Source organism: Lathyrus oleraceus, unplaced genomic scaffold (assembly GCF_024323335.1).
Source record: "Lathyrus oleraceus cultivar Zhongwan6 unplaced genomic scaffold, CAAS_Psat_ZW6_1.0 chrUn0823, whole genome shotgun sequence".
NCBI classification, from domain to species: domain Eukaryota; kingdom Viridiplantae; phylum Streptophyta; class Magnoliopsida; order Fabales; family Fabaceae; genus Lathyrus; species Lathyrus oleraceus.
Genome location: NW_026113214.1, coordinates 3,065 through 19,398, shown reverse-complemented (window position 1 = coordinate 19,398; position 16,334 = coordinate 3,065). Strand labels below are relative to the sequence as shown.

General features: G+C 26.2%; 1 protein-coding gene across 1 annotated transcript; it reads right to left on the bottom strand.

The window, feature by feature from the left end:
- Nucleotides 1-5,042: 5,042 nt before the first annotated feature.
- Nucleotides 5,043-7,612, bottom strand: LOC127115018 (uncharacterized). The gene is made up of 5 exons (XM_051046703.1): nucleotides 7,219-7,612; nucleotides 5,887-6,037; nucleotides 5,662-5,787; nucleotides 5,451-5,531; nucleotides 5,043-5,203 (listed from the first exon to the last, which is right to left on the bottom strand). Exons 1-5 carry the CDS (start codon nucleotides 7,580-7,582, stop codon nucleotides 5,194-5,196), a joined length of 732 nt encoding a protein of 243 aa, XP_050902660.1. The 5' UTR covers nucleotides 7,583-7,612; the 3' UTR covers nucleotides 5,043-5,193.
- Nucleotides 7,613-16,334: the final 8,722 nt, after the last annotated feature.

Below are 16,334 nucleotides of genomic sequence, written 5' to 3'. Positions count from 1 at the left end.
GAAATGAGAAGATTGATAGTGTTCTTGTTTTGCTAAATTTTGTATATTGTTATCAAGAAATGAGAAGATTGATAGTGTTATTAGTGTTCTTGTTTTGCTAAATTTTGTATATTGTTATCAAGAAATGAGAAGATTGATAGTTTATTAGTGTTCTTGTTTTGCTAAATTTTGTATATTGTTATCAAGAAATGAGAAGATTGATAGTGTTATTAGTGTTCTTGTTTTGCTAAATTTTGTATATTGTTATCAAGAAATGAGAAGATTGATAGTGTTATTAGTGTTCTTGTTTTTTTTAAATTTTGTATATTGTTATCAAGAAATGAGAAGATTGATAGTGTTATTAGTGTTCTTGTTTTGCTAAATTTTGTATATTGTTATCAAGAAATGAGAAGATTGATAGTGTTATTAGTGTTCTTGTTTTGCTAAATTTTGTATATTGTTATTAAGAAATGAGAAGATTGATAGTGTTATTAGTGTTCTTGTTTTGCTAAATTTTGTATATTGTTATCAAGAAATGAGAAGATTGATAGTGTTATTAGTGTTCTTGTTTTGCTAAATTTTGTATATTGTTATCAAGAAATGAGAAGATTGATAGTGTTATTAGTGTTCTTGTTTTGCTAAATTTTGTATATTGTTATCAAGAAATGAGAAGATTGATAGTGTTATTAGTGTTCTTGTTTTGCTAAATTTTGTATATTGTTATCAAGAAATGAGAAGATTGATAGTGTTATTAGTGTTCTTGTTTTGCTAAATTTTGTATATTGTTATCAAGAAATGAGAAGATTGATAGTGTTATTAGTGTTCTTGTTTTTTTTTAAATTTTGTATATTGTTATTAAGAAATGAGAATATTGATAGTGTTATTAATGTTCTTGTTTTGCCAAATTATGTATATTGTTATCAAGAAATGAGAGGATTGATAGTGTTATTAGTGTTCTTGTTTTGCTAAATTTTGTATATTGTTATCAAGAAATGAGAAGATTGATAGTGTTATTAGTGTTCTTGTTTTGCCAAATTTTGTATATTGTTATCAAGAAATGAGAAGATTGATAGTGTTATTAGTGTTCTTGTTTTGCTAAATTTTGTATATTGTTATCAAGAAATGAGAAGATTGATAGTGTTATTAGTGTTCTTGTTTTGCTAAATTTTGTATATTGTTATCAAGAAATGAGAAGATTGATAGTGTTATTAGTGTTCTTGTTTTGCTAAATTTTGTATATTGTTATCAAGAAATGAGAGATTGATAGTGTTATTAGTGTTCTTGTTTTGCTAAATTTTGTATATTGTTATCAAAAAATGAGAAGATTGATAGTGTTCTTGTTTTGCTAAATTTTGTATATTGTTATCAAGAAATGAGAAGATTGATAGTGTTATTAGTGTTCTTGTTTTGCTAAATTTTGTATATTGTTATCAAGAAATGAGAAGATTGATAGTGTTATTAGTGTTCTTGTTTTGCTAAATTTTGTATATTGTTATCAAGAAATGAGAAGATTGATAGTTTATTAGTGTTCTTGTTTTGCTAAATTTTGTATATTGTTATCAAGAAATGAGAAGATTGATAGTGTTATTAGTGTTCTTGTTTTGCTAAATTTTGTATATTGTTATCAAGAAATGAGAAGATTGATAGTGTTATTAGTGTTCTTGTTTTTTTTTAATTTTGTATATTGTTATCAAGAAATGAGAAGATTGATAGTGTTATTAGTGTTCTTGTTTTGCTAAATTTTGTATATTGTTATCAAGAAATGAGAAGATTGATAGTTTTATTAGTGTTCTTGTTTTGCTAAATTTTGTATATTGTTATCAAGAAATGAGAAGATTGATAGTGTTATTAGTGTTCTTGTTTTGCTAAATTTTGTATATTGTTATCAAGAAATGAGAAGATTGATAGTGTTATTAGTGTTCTTGTTTTTTTTTTAATTTTGTATATTGTTATCAAGAAATGAGAAGATTGATAGTGTTATTAGTGTTCTTGTTTTGCTAAATTTTGTATATTGTTATCAAGAAATGAGAAGATTGATAGTGTTATTAGTGTTCTTGTTTTTTTAAATTTTGTATATTGTTATCAAGAAATGAGAAGATTGATAGTGTTATTAGTGTTATGTTTTGCTAAATTTTGTATATTGTTATCAAGAAATGAGAAGATTGATAGTGTTATTAGTGTTCTTGTTTTGCTAAATTTTGTATATTGTTATCAAGAAATGAGAAGATTGATAGTGTTATTAGTGTTCTTGTTTTGCTAAATTTTGTATATTGTTATCAAGAAATGAGAAGATTGATAGTGTTCTTGTTTTGCTAAATTTTGTATATTGTTATCAAGAAATGAGAAGATTGATAGTGTTATTAGTGTTCTTGTTTTGCTAAATTTTGTATATTGTTATCAAGAAATGAGAAGATTGATAGTTTTATTGTGTTCTTGTTTTGCTAAATTTGTATATTGTTATCAAGAAATGAGAAGATTGATAGTGTTATTAGTGTTCTTGTTTTGCTAAATTTTGTATATTGTTATCAAGAAATGAGAAGATTGATAGTTTTATTAGTGTTCTTGTTTTGCTAAATTTTGTATATTGTTATCAAGAAATGAGAAGATTGATAGTGTTATTAGTGTTCTTGTTTTGCTAAATTTTGTATATTGTTATCAAGAAATGAGAAGATTGATAGTGTTATTAGTGTTCTTGTTTTTCTAAATTTTGTATATTGTTATCAAGAAATGAGAAGATTGATAGTGTTATTAGTGTTCTTGTTTTGCTATATTTTGTTTATTGTTATTAAGAAATGAGAAGATTGATAGTTTTATTTGTGTTCTTGTTTTGCTAAATTTTGTATATTGTTATCAAGAAATGAGAAGATTGATAGTGTTATTAGTGTTCTTGTTTTGCTAAATTTTGTATATTGTTATCAAGAAATGAGAAGATTGATAGTGTTATTAGTGTTCTTGTTTTTTTTTTTAATTTTGTATATTGTTATCAAGAAATGAGAAGATTGACACTAGTGCAGAAAGAAGATTTTACACCCGTTTTTTATACATATTACACCCGTTATGATAGGGTGTAAATTCAAAGGGTGAGATATGTATGAAGAATTTACACCCGTTTTAAAACGGGTAAAAAGAGAATATATTACACCCTATTTTAGATTTAAAAAAGGGTGTAATTGGTAGATATATACATTAAATTTTAAGACATTTACACCCTATTTAATATAAAACGGGTGTAAATTGTCACCTATTACACCCTGTTTTAGATAAAAAAAAGGTGTAATGGGTAGATATATACATTGAATTTTAGGACATTTACACCCTATTTAATATAAAACGGGTGTAAATTGTCACCTACATACATTGAAGTTAAACGAATTTACACCCTATTATAATTCAAACGGGTGTAAAATGACAAATATTTACACCCTATTTTTGATATATCAAATGTAAAATATCTTATAATTACATTTAATTTTAACACATTTACACCCTATTTTGTGTATGAAGGGTGTAAAATATCTCAATTTTTTTAAAAATATTTTATTTGAAATTTCATTAAACCAAATATTTTTATATATTCCTGGATATTCAATAAAAAACAAAAATAACCAAAACAAACATTTCTCTAATCTTTAGAATCTTGCACCAAGTCATACATCAACAAAAATTGTATTCATGTAAGAAAAAATTCAACCACTTTGTTCATGTAACTTGTACCAATAAATCATTCATGGAACAAAAATATATCTATATATAAGTTTTTTTTAATCGCTTCTGTTTTGTCATTAAATCTTTCTTTTCCTGGTTCTCTTGCTCTTCAACCTTTTGCAAAAAGAATTGAGCCCAAAGTTGTCGGATGTGATCAATTGACTCTTTTTCATATGATGAGGTGTCTGTGAATATCTGCAAGTTCAAACATATAATAAATTAAACAACTACATGTTAAAACAATAATTTACATGTTTTTCATTAAATATATGTAATATAAAATACCTCATTGAATCTTTCAACAATACAAGCATCAATAATGTCAAACATATTTTTCATGACATAATATCCACATGCCCATCCGTTATCTTGTTGATGCCCCTGCATATAAACTCCTAGTTACATTAAAGCCACCAAAAACAACAACATCACAAACTTTTTTCCTTTTTCACAAAATTTGTACCAACACTAACTTTCTTCACTCGACATAGAAACACATACAATTTTAGTTGGTTCAGAGCATGTACAACTATAATTTTATCACCATAAGTGCAATTCAGTAATAAATATACTACATGTTTATAATGATAACTTACAAATATATCACTTGCAATTATAAAATCGGAATTTTCTTTTTCTTTATCTCATTTATAATAATATAAATAATCAAGATATATGGGCATTTAATACCTCTTTAGTATAAATGATATCTCTCTATTTAGGCTTCTTACCCCTCCAATATGACCTTAATATTTTTCTTAGGAGATCTGTTTAATGAACAAAACCAAAAAATAATATTATCTTCAGGACAAATGACAAACAATTGCCAGTGATTGCTGTAAATTTAAAAAAAAAAGTGTTAGAATCAATAAAATTTAAATAAAACTCTAACACTCCTTTACCTAGCAAATATGCAATTATGAAATCAAGGTTTTGGCTCTCCGTTGAAAACTATGAAATGGTCCCACACAATAAATCCTGAAATGCAACTTCTAATAGTAAACCCCTTCTTCTAGAAGCTAATCCATCAAACCCCAACCGACCCTATCATAAGGTTACTCAAATTCTAATAATGCACAAGATTTTTTATCTTTTTTACCTTAACTCCTTATATATACACATACCCCAAACAGTCATCGGTATTTCCTCTTCTTCAAATGGTTTTTCAAGGAAAGAAGCCTTTTCCAAAGTTTTAGTCCACCAAAATTTCAATGAAAAGTCTAGATAAATTTTCTCATTACACAAATCCTTAGGCTTTGAGTGGTTAAGAGAAGAATGGAGTGAGGAAGCAAGTGAGAAAAGAGAAAGAGGTGAGAAATATGTAAGAAATAGAAGATATTATGATGTTGTCAGGTACAAGAGAAAGAGACAGGAAATTGGAACGAGAAAAATAGTAGTATAACTATTGATTATTGAATGCACAAAATGTCCCAAAACAAAACATGTATAACCAATTCTCAACCTTAGCCTATTTCCCCAGAGCCTTTTGTCTCCAGCCAGTTTTCTTTCTCAACAAAACCTGCTCAAAATCATTTAATATGAAAAACCTTTTGTCACATTCACTAATCGAAAATCCATCCATGACCTACTCAGGCAGCACCTCAACTTCTCAAAGAATATCTTTTTTTATGTGATGTGTGTGCAGGTGCAATGCAAAGTACAGCAATGATTATTCTCACAACTTAAAATAATTTATTTACTAAAATGGGGTTTCTGCAGATACCAGAACTGTGAAGCAGAAAGTTAATCCAAAAAAGAGAAAGTACCTGATCTTGATCTCTTGAACATTCCTATCTGAAATTGAGTATAGCATAGTGTAGTTTTTAAGGTCAAAGATCTTGTATATACTGTTACCATTGGATAGAAGCGAGTAAGATAGAATAACATGATGAAAACATGTTCAGTAGAAGTGGAATAACAGGTGGAAAACATGTACAGTAGAAGTGGAATAGAAAGAGAAAGAGTGAAGGAAAGTACCTATCTTGCGCAGAGTATGTTAGAACCTTTGCATTAACATCATCAAATTCCACAAATCCAGGCCATTTTAAAGACTCGGACTGGAAAAGAGGAAAACCAGCATCAGGCTCAGCCCTCCTTATGTATCTAGGAACAGAAATGAATGAATATGTAAGTAACATAGTAACATACGATGTACACGGAGAAACAAAAAAATATGAATGTGCAGGCACAGAATGCACGCACTCAATCCTTGTAGATCTGCATTTCAGAGAACTGAAATTTTCTGAAGCATAAACAGACACTGTAATAAGTGATTCGTTGTTCTTGTTATAGAAGAGACTGCGGATAACTTCGTCAGGGCTAACATTCATAAAGCAAATCCTCTCATTTGTTTCTGCATGGATAAAATACACCAAAGATTAAGTTCTTTTTTGGAATGCAAGCTTTCAATCATTTGTGATGAACCAAATCTAAACTAAATGATAAACCATAGACAACGTAAAAGTAAACATTTTGCATTACAAATTTGATTTGACAATGATTAACAAACTAGTAATAAGCAATGACAATTCATATATAAAAAATTCAAAAGGCATGGTTTTTATAGAAACAAGGTAAAGACAGTAATTAACATATGGAGAATGGGAAATGAAATTCAAACATACAAAAATCAAAAGTCATGGTTTATATCAAATGAGTCTTAAGCACAACACTTTTAATTGAAGACGTGCCCGGTGTCTACACCGACACATGAGATTATATTCGATTAATTTTTCTCAAATTATTAGCTGTGTTTGTGATTCATAGAAAATGAAAATAACCCATTCAGATAATGAGCAATGGCAATTCATATACAAAAATAAATAAATAAGCAAATCATAGTTACTATCAGTGTTATCAATGACTGATGGCAGAGAGCCAAAATCCCACAATAATGCCCGATTTAAGCACCGCCACATCGGCACATGGCACCGTGGCGCCGCTACCCAGTACACATTTGGCCATGGCAGAGAGCATAAAACCAGCTATCGATATCCACCATGACCAATATATGACCATACTAGTTTCTACACAAATGGCAATGACTAATATGTAGACGATGAACAACAACAGATCCAAATCCCCTACAAGAAAATTTTCCATTCAAGGGGTTTCTCGAAGATCAAACAAAAAAATCTGCTTCGTAGTATCTTGCCTTCACCAAATCAACTTTAAAATACATATAGGTATACTAACCAGATGACCTTCATCATCTAAAAACCAATAACCACACCAAAAATCAATATCCACATCATCCAAAAATCAATATCCCCACCTCACAACTACGGAGAATCCAAATTCAATAACCTAAAATTATTCACCTAAATAATAAAAACAAAAACCCTCATATATGGTAATGAGTAATGGCAAATCATACATACAATACAAGCATAAAATTAAAAGTCCTAGTGTTTCAACAAATATGAAGATCCCTAACAGAAAAGTAATAATCATTAACAATACATACATACTAATTTTTCTACAATCATGAAGATTAGCAACAAAAATCACAAAAGGGCAAAAAAGGAAACTGACCTCTACTAAAAGCAGCACAAAGACCAGAATGAGCAAGAGCAAAGACAACATTCTTAGCAGCAACGATCTCAACAACCTTAGTCCTTTTCATCAAGAACGGCAAGAAAGGTTTAGGAGAAGAACGGTGTTTAGCGTCATGAGTATCAAATTGATGAGTCAAACGCATGTTCTGGAATCTATGTGGAGCAGTAGCAGCAACAAAAGCACGGTGAGGTTTTGAAGAAATCTCGCGTGATTGAAGCTTCTTGATGACGCTGTTGATGTTGAGATTGGGGTATTTGTCACCATTGTTAGTGTCACTCTTGGTTGCTACTATGCGCCGTCTGCACCCACCACGCCTCCTTTCGTCCATTCTCAGTCTCATCTCATCACTTCCACCGAATTTTCACTTTTCGCAAATTGTAATCTATTTATTTTTATATATACTTTCCACTCTTCATTGGACCCCTTTTGCTTTTCTTATAAAATAAAATAAAATATATTTTCTTTTCTTTCTTTTTTTTCCTTTCTAATTTATGATGTACCAGCATTCTATTAAAACTTATATTTTATTCTGATTATTCTTATTTTTAGATATTTTTTAAAGGGTTACATACACACATTACCATGTAACATGGAACGAAATTCGATTTAGTTATAGAATAAAAGAAATTGATTCTTCTTTATAATTAAATGGCAAAATGGGACGTGATCCATTGAACCACCCGCGCTTGGGTTGGTAATTGGATCCATTTAGGCAAAATTCATCCATTAAAAAATTCATTCAATTTATCCCTTACATAAAAATTAAATTAATGGATTGGATTAAATCCATCAATTTATAAACATAGATCGACTCAATCCATCCAACACATTTTAATAATCTAATAGATTTTTTTAATCTAATTTTAAAAAAATGAATTTTTTCAAATATTAAAAAATTATTTTTTTGAAAAATAAAAAATTAACTTTTTTCCGAAAAAAAATCGATTTTTTTTAAATACAAAAAACTGATTTTTTCTAAAAATTTTAAAATTATTTTTTTGGAAAATACCAAAATTCGATTTTACTTTCGAAAAAGTTATTTTTTTACGAATATAAAAAAATTTAATTTTTTTCGAAAAGAAAAACAATTTTTAAATTATTTTTTCCGAAATTTCAAAAATATGTTTTTTATCCGAAAAAAATTTAATTTTTTTAGAAGATGAAGCCGTTGTGGGTTGTGAAGATTTCCGAGCAATCACGTTCTTTGTTCCTTTTTCACTATTTCTTGCACTTCATCGATGATGAAAAGTTTCTAAAATGTGAAATGAAAAGAAAATTTGGAACATGAGAAGTCATGGTTATATTTTAGGCGGTAATGATAAATTGTACTTAGGGATTCCTAAATTTACATCCTATTTTAATATAACGGGTTTAATATAAATTTAGTCATTTATATTGTTATAATTATACACCCTATTTTTAAATATAGGGTGTCTATTGTTATATTAATATTCCAAAATTTACACTCTATTTTAATATAACGGATTTAATATAAATTTAGTCATTTATATTGTTATAATTATACACCCTATTTTAAATATAGGGTGTCTATTGTTATATATTAATATTAAAATTTATTATTTTTTTAAGAAATTTAAGATTAAACAAATAAGAATAATAAAAGTTATTGTTTAAGGCACGAATATTTTATTTTTATTTTTAAATTTACACCCTTTTTTTGAATATCAGGTGTAATATAGAGTTGATAATAAATAATATTTGAATTTACACCCGTTATTTAAAAATAGGGTGTCTATTGTTACGTACTAAAATTCAAAATAAGACTTTATTTACAAAACTGCCACCGCATTTGCTTTTTACACCCGTTTTTTGTAAAACGGGTGTAAATTTACAAATTATATTATTCTTTTTGTACTAGTGTGATAGTGTTATTAGTGTTCTTGTTTTGCTAAATTTTGTATATTGTTATCAAGAAATGAGAAGATTGATAGTTTTATTAGTGTTCTTGTTTTGCTAAATTTTGTATATTGTTATTAAGAAATAAGAAGATTGATAGTGTTATTAGTGTTCTTGTTTTCCTAAAATTTGTATATTGTTATCAAGAAATGAGAACATTTATAGTGTTATTAGTGTTCTTGTTTTGCGAAATTTTGTATATTGTTATTAAGAAATGAGAAGATTGATAGTTTTATTAGTGTTCTTGTTTTGCTAAATTTTGTATATTGTTATCAAGAAATGAGAAGATTGATAGTGTTATTAGTGTTCTTGTTGTGCTAAATTTTGTATATTGTTATCAAGAAATGAGAAGATTGATAGTGTTATTAGTGTTCTTGTTTTATAAAATTTTGTATATTGTTATTAAGAAATGAGAAGATTGATAGTGTTATTAATGTTCTTGTTTTTTTTTAAATTTTGTATATTGTTATTAAGAAATGAGAATATTGATAGTGTTATTAGTGTTATTGTTTTGCAATATTTTGTATATTGTTATCAAGAAATGAGAGGATTGATAGTTTTATAAGTGTTCTTGTTTTACTAAATTTTGTATATTGTTATCAAGAAATGAGAAGATTGATAGTGTTATTAGTGATCTTGTTTTGCCAAATTTTGTATATTGTTATCAAGAAATGAGAAGATTGATAGTGTTATTAGTGTTCTTGTTTTGCTAAATTTTGTATTTTATTATCAAGAAATGAGAAGATTGATAGTGTTATTAGTGTTCTTGTTTGGCTGAATTTTGTATATTGTTATCAAGAAATGAGAAGATTGATAGTGTTATTAGGGTTCTTGTTTTGCTGAATTTTGTATATTGTTATCAAGAAATGAGAGGATTGAGAGTGTTATTAGTGTTCTTGGTTTGCTAAATTTTGTATATTGTTATCAAAAAATGAGAAGATTGATAGTGTTCTTGTTTTGCTAAATTTTGTATATTGTTATCAAGAAATGAGAAGATTGACAGTGTTATTAGTGTTCTTGTTTTTCTAAATTTTGTATATTGTTATCAAGAAATGAGAAGATTGATAGTGTTATTAGTGTTCTTGTTTTGCTAAATTTTGTATATTGTTATTAAGAAATGAGAAGACTGACAGTTTTATTTGTGTTCTTATTTTGCTAAATTTTGTATATTGTTATCAAGAAATGAGAAGATTGATAGTGTTATTAGTGTTCTTGTTTTGCTAAATTTTGTATATTGTTATCAAGAAATGAGAAGATTGATAGTGTTATTAGTGTTCTTGTTTTTTTTTTTAATTTTGTATATTGTTATCAAGAAATGAGAAGATTGATAGTGTTATTAGTGTTCTTGTTGTGCTAAATTTTGTATATTGTTATCAAGAAATGAGAAGATTGATAGTGTTATTAGTGTTCTTGTTTTATAAAATTTTGTATATTGTTATTAAGAAATGAGAAGATTGATAGTGTTATTAATGTTCTTGTTTTTTTTTAAATTTTGTATATTGTTATTAAGAAATGAGAATATTGATAGTGTTATTAGTGTTATTGTTTTGCAATATTTTGTATATTGTTATCAAGAAATGAGAGGATTGATAGTTTTATAAGTGTTCTTGTTTTACTAAATTTTGTATATTGTTATCAAGAAATGAGAAGATTGATAGTGTTATTAGTGATCTTGTTTTGCCAAATTTTGTATATTGTTATCAAGAAATGAGAAGATTGATAGTGTTATTAGTGTTCTTGTTTTGCTAAATTTTGTATTTTGTTATCAAGAAATGAGAAGATTGATAGTGTTATTAGTGTTCTTGTTTGGCTGAATTTTGTATATTGTTATCAAGAAATGAGAAGATTGATAGTGTTATTAGGGTTCTTGTTTTGCTGAATTTTGTATATTGTTATCAAGAAATGAGAGGATTGAGAGTGTTATTAGTGTTCTTGTTTTGCTAAATTTTGTATATTGTTATCAAAAAATGAGAAGATTGATAGTGTTCTTGTTTTGCTAAATTTTGTATATTGTTATCAAGAAATGAGAAGATTGACAGTGTTATTAGTGTTCTTGTTTTTCTAAATTTTGTATATTGTTATCAAGAAATGAGAAGATTGATAGTGTTATTAGTGTTCTTGTTTTGCTAAATTTTGTATATTGTTATCAAGAAATGAGAAGACTGACAGTTTTATTTGTGTTCTTATTTTGCTAAATTTTGTATATTGTTATCAAGAAATGAGAAGATTGATAGTGTTATTAGTGTTCTTGTTTTGCTAAATTTTCTATATTGTTATCAAGAAATGAGAAGATTGATAGTGTTATTAGTGTTCTTGTTTTTTTTTTTAATTTTGTATATTGTTATCAAGAAATGAGAAGATTGATAGTGTTATTAGTGTTCTTGTTTTGCTAAATTTTGTATATTGTTATCAAGAAATGAGAAGATTGATAGTTTTATTTGTGTTCTTGTTTTGCTAAATTTTGTATATTGTTATCAAGAAATGAGAAGATTGATAGTGTTATTAGTGTTCTTGTTTTGCTAAATTTTGTATATTGTTATCAAGAAATGAGAAGATTGATAGTGTTATTAGTGTTCTTGTTTTTTTTTTTAATTTTGTATATTGTTATCAAGAAATGAGAAGATTGATAGTGTTATTAGTGTTCTTGTTTTGCTAAATTTTGTATATTGTTATCAAGAAATGAGAAGATTGATAGTGTTATTATTGTTCTTGTTTTTTTTTAATTTTGTATATTGTTATTAAGAAATGAGAATATTGATAGTGTTATTATTGTTATTGTTTTGCTATATTTTGTATATTGTTATCAAGAAATGAGAAGATTGATAGTGTTATTAGGGTTCTTGTTTTGCTGAATTTTGTATATTGTTATCAAGAAATGAGAGGATTGATAGTGTTATTAGTGTTCTTGTTTTGCTAAATTTTGTATATTGTTATCAAAAAATGAGAAGATTGATAGTGTTCTTGTTTTGCTAAATTTTGTATATTGTTATCAAGAAATGAGAAGATTGACAGTGTTATTAGTGTTCTTGTTTTGCTAAATTTTGTATATTGTTATTAAGAAATGAGAAGACTGACAGTTTTATTTGTGTTCTTGTTTGGCTAAATTTTGTATATTGTTATCAAGAAATGAGAAGATTGATAGTGTTATTAGTGTTCTTGTTTTGCTAAATTTTGTATATTGTTATCAAGAAATGAGAAGATTGATAGTGTTATTAGTGTTCTTGTTTTTTTTTAATTTTGTATATTGTTATCAAGAAATGAGAAGATTGATAGTGTTATTAGTGTTCTTGTTTTGCTAAATTTTGTATACTGTTATCAAGAAATGAGAAGATTGATAGTTTTATTAGTGTTCTTGTTTTGCTAAATTTTGTATATTGTTATTAAGAAATAAGAAGACTGATAGTGTTATTAGTGTTCTTGTTTTCCGAAATTTTGTATATTGTTATCAAGAAATGAGAAGATTTATAGTGTTATTAGTGTTCTTGTTTTGCGAAATTTTGTATATTGTTATTAAGAAATGAGAAGATTGATAGTTTTATTAGTGTTCTTGTTTTGCTAAATTTTGTATATTGTTATCAAGAAATGAGAAGATTGATAGTGTTATTAGTGTTCTTGTTGTGCTAAACTTTGTATATTGTTATCAAGAAATGAGAAGATTGATAGTGTTATTAGTGTTCTTGTTTTATAAATTTTGTATATTGTTATTAAGAAATGAGAAGATTGATAGTGTTATTAATGTTCTTGTTTTTTTTAATTTTGTATATTGTTATTAAGAAATGAGAATATTGATAGTGTTATTAGTGTTATTGTTTTGCAATATTTTGTATATTGTTATCAAGAAATGAGAGGATTGATAGTTTTATAAGTGTTCTTGTTTTACTAAATTTTGTATATTGTTATCAAGAAATGAGAAGATTGATAGTGTATTAGTGATCTTGTTTTGCCAAATTTTGTATATTGTTATCAAGAAATGAGAAGATTGATAGTGTTATTAGTGTTCTTGTTTTGCTAAATTTTGTATTTTGTTATCAAGAAATGAGAAGATTGATAGTGTTATTGGTGTTCTTGTTTGGCTGAATTTTGTATATTGTTATCAAGAAATGAGAAGATTGATAGTGTTATTAGGGTTCTTGTTTTGCTGAATTTTGTATATTGTTATCAAGAAATGAGAGGATTGAGAGTGTTATTGGTGTTCTTGTTTTGCTAAATTTTGTATATTGTTATCAAAAAATGAGAAGATTGATAGTGTTCTTGTTTTGCTAAATTTTGTATATTGTTATCAAGAAATGAGAAGATTGACAGTGTTATTAGTGTTCTTGTTTTTCTAAATTTTGTATATTGTTATCAAGAAATGAGAAGATTGATAGTGTTATTAGTGTTCTTGTTTTGCTAAATTTTGTATATTGTTATCAAGAAATGAGAAGACTGACAGTTTTTTTGTGTTCTTATTTTGCTAAATTTTGTATATTGTTATCAAGAAATGAGAAGATTGATAATGTTATTAGTGTTCTTGTTTTGCTAAATTTTCTATATTGTTATCAAGAAATGAGAAGATTGATAGTGTTATTAGTGTTCTTGTTTTTTTTTAATTTTGTATATTGTTATCAAGAAATGAGAAGATTGATAGTGTTATTAGTGTTCTTGTTTTGCTAAATTTTGTATATTGTTATCAAGAAATGAGAAGATTGATGTTTTATTTGTGTTCTTGTTTGCTAAATTTTGTATATTCTTATCAAGAAATGAGAAGATTGATAGTGTTATTATGTTCTTGTTTTGCTAAATTTTGTATATTGTTATCAAGAAATGAGAAGATTGATAGTGTTATTAGTGTTCTTGTTTTTTTTTTAATTTTGTATATTGTTATCAAGAAATGAGAAGATTGATAGTGTTATTAGTGTTCTTGTTTTGCTAAATTTTGTATATTGTTATCAAGAAATGAGAAGATTGATAGTGTTATATTGTTCTTGTTTTTTTTAATTTGTATATTGTTATTAGAAATGAGAATATTGATAGTGTTATTATTGTTTTGTTTTGCTATAATTTTGTATATTGTTATCAAGAAATGAGAAGATTGATAGTGTTATTAGGGTTCTTGTTTTGCTGAATTTTGTATATTGTTATCAAGAAATGAGAGGATTGATAGTGTTATTAGTGTTCTTGTTTTGCTAAATTTTGTATATTGTTATCAAAAAATGAGAAGATTGATAGTGTTCTTGTTTTGCTAAATTTTGTATATTGTTATCAAGAAATGAGAAGATTGACAGTGTTATTAGTGTTCTTGTTTTGCTAAATTTTGTATATTGTTATTAAGAAATGAGAAGACTGACAGTTTTATTTGTGTTCTTGTTTTGCTAAATTTTGTATATTGTTATCAAGAAATGAGAAGATTGATAGTGTTATTAGTGTTCTTGTTTTGCTAAATTTTGTATATTGTTATCAAGAAATGAGAAGATTGATAGTGTTATTAGTGTTCTTGTTTTTTTTTTAATTTTGTATATTGTTATCAAGAAATGAGAAGATTGATAGTGTTATTAGTGTTCTTGTTTTGCTAAATTTTGTATATTGTTATCAAGAAATGAGAAGATTGATAGTTTTATTAGTGTTCTTGTTTTGCTAAATTTTGTATATTGTTATTAAGAAATAAGAAGATTGATAGTGTTATTAGTGTTCTTGTTTTGCTAAATTTTGTATATTGTTATCAAGAAATGAGAAGATTTATAGTGTTATTAGTGTTCTTGTTTTGCTAAATTTTGTATATTGTTATTAAGAAATGAGAAGATTGATAGTTTTATTAGTGTTCTTGTTTTGCTAAATTTTGTATATTGTTATCAAGAAATGAGAAGATTGATAGTGTTATTAGTGTTCTTGTTGTGCTAAATTTTGTATATTGTTATCAAGAAATGAGAAGATTGATAGTGTTATTAAGAAATGAGAAGATTGATAGTGTTATTAATGTTCTTTTTTTTTTAAATTTTGTATATTGTTATTAAGAAATGAGAATATTGATAGTGTTATTAGTGTTATTGTTTTGCAAAATTTGTATATTGTTATCAAGAAATGAGAGGATTGATAGTTTATAAGTGTTCTTGTTTTACTAAATTTTGTATATTGTTATCAAGAAATGAGAAGATTGATAGTGTTATTAGTGATCTTGTTTTGCCAAATTTTGTATATTGTTATCAAGAAATGAGAAGATTGATAGTGTTATTAGTGTTCTTGTTTTGCTAAATTTTGTATTTTGTTATCAAGAAATGAGAAGATTGATAGTGTTATTAGTGTTCTTGTTTGGCTGAATTTGTATATTGTTATCAAGAAATGAGAAGATTGATAGTGTTATTAGGGTTCTTGTTTTGCTGAATTTTGTATATTGTTATCAAGAAATGAGAGGATTGAGAGTGTTATTAGTGTTCTTGTTTTGCTAAATTTTGTATATTGTTATCAAAAAATGAGAAGATTGATAGTGTTCTTGTTTTGCTAAATTTTGTATATTGTTATCAAGAAATGAGAAGATTGACAGTGTTATTAGTGTTCTTGTTTTTCTAAATTTTGTATTGTTATCAAGAAATGAGAAGATTGATAGTGTTATTAGTGTTCTTGTTTTGCTAAATTTGTATATTGTTATTAAGAAATGAGAAGACTGACAGTTTTATTTGTGTTCTTATTTTGCTAAATTTTGTATATTGTTATCAAGAAATGAGAAGATTGATAGTGTTATTAGTGTTCTTGTTTTGCTAAATTTTGTATATTGTTATCAAGAAATGAGAAGATTGATAGTGTTATTAGTGTTCTTGTTTTTTTTTTTAATTTTGTATATTGTTATCAAGAAATGAGAGATGATTGATAGTGTTATTAGTGTTCTTGTTTTGCTAAATTTTGTATATTGTTATCAAGAAATGAGAAGATTGATAGTTTTATTTGTGTTCTTGTTTTGCTAAATTTTGTATATTGTTATCAAGAAATGAGAAGATTGATAGTGTTATTAGTGTTCTTGTTTTGCTAAATTTTGTATATTGTTATCAAGAAATGAGAAGATTGATAGTGTTATTAGTGTTCTTGTTTTTTTTTTTAATTTTGTATATTGTTATCAAGAAATGAGAAGTTTGATAGTGTTATTAGTGTTCTTGTTTTGCTAAATTTTGTATATTGTTATCAAGAAATGAGAAGATTGATAGTGT

Excerpts from the sequence above, each read along its gene's own strand:
- LOC127115018 (XM_051046703.1), bottom strand. The coding sequence starts at position 7,582 with ATGAGACTGAGAATGGACGAAAGGAGGCGTGGTGGGTGCAGACGGCGC. Across the intron at positions 6,038-7,218 it reads TTGTGCTGCTTTTAGTAGAG|AAACAAATGAGAGGATTTGC; the intron begins GTCAGTTTCCTT and ends TTATCCATGCAG. Across the intron at positions 5,788-5,886 it reads TGCAGATCTACAAGGATTGA|ATACATAAGGAGGGCTGAGC; the intron begins GTGCGTGCATTC and ends TTCTGTTCCTAG.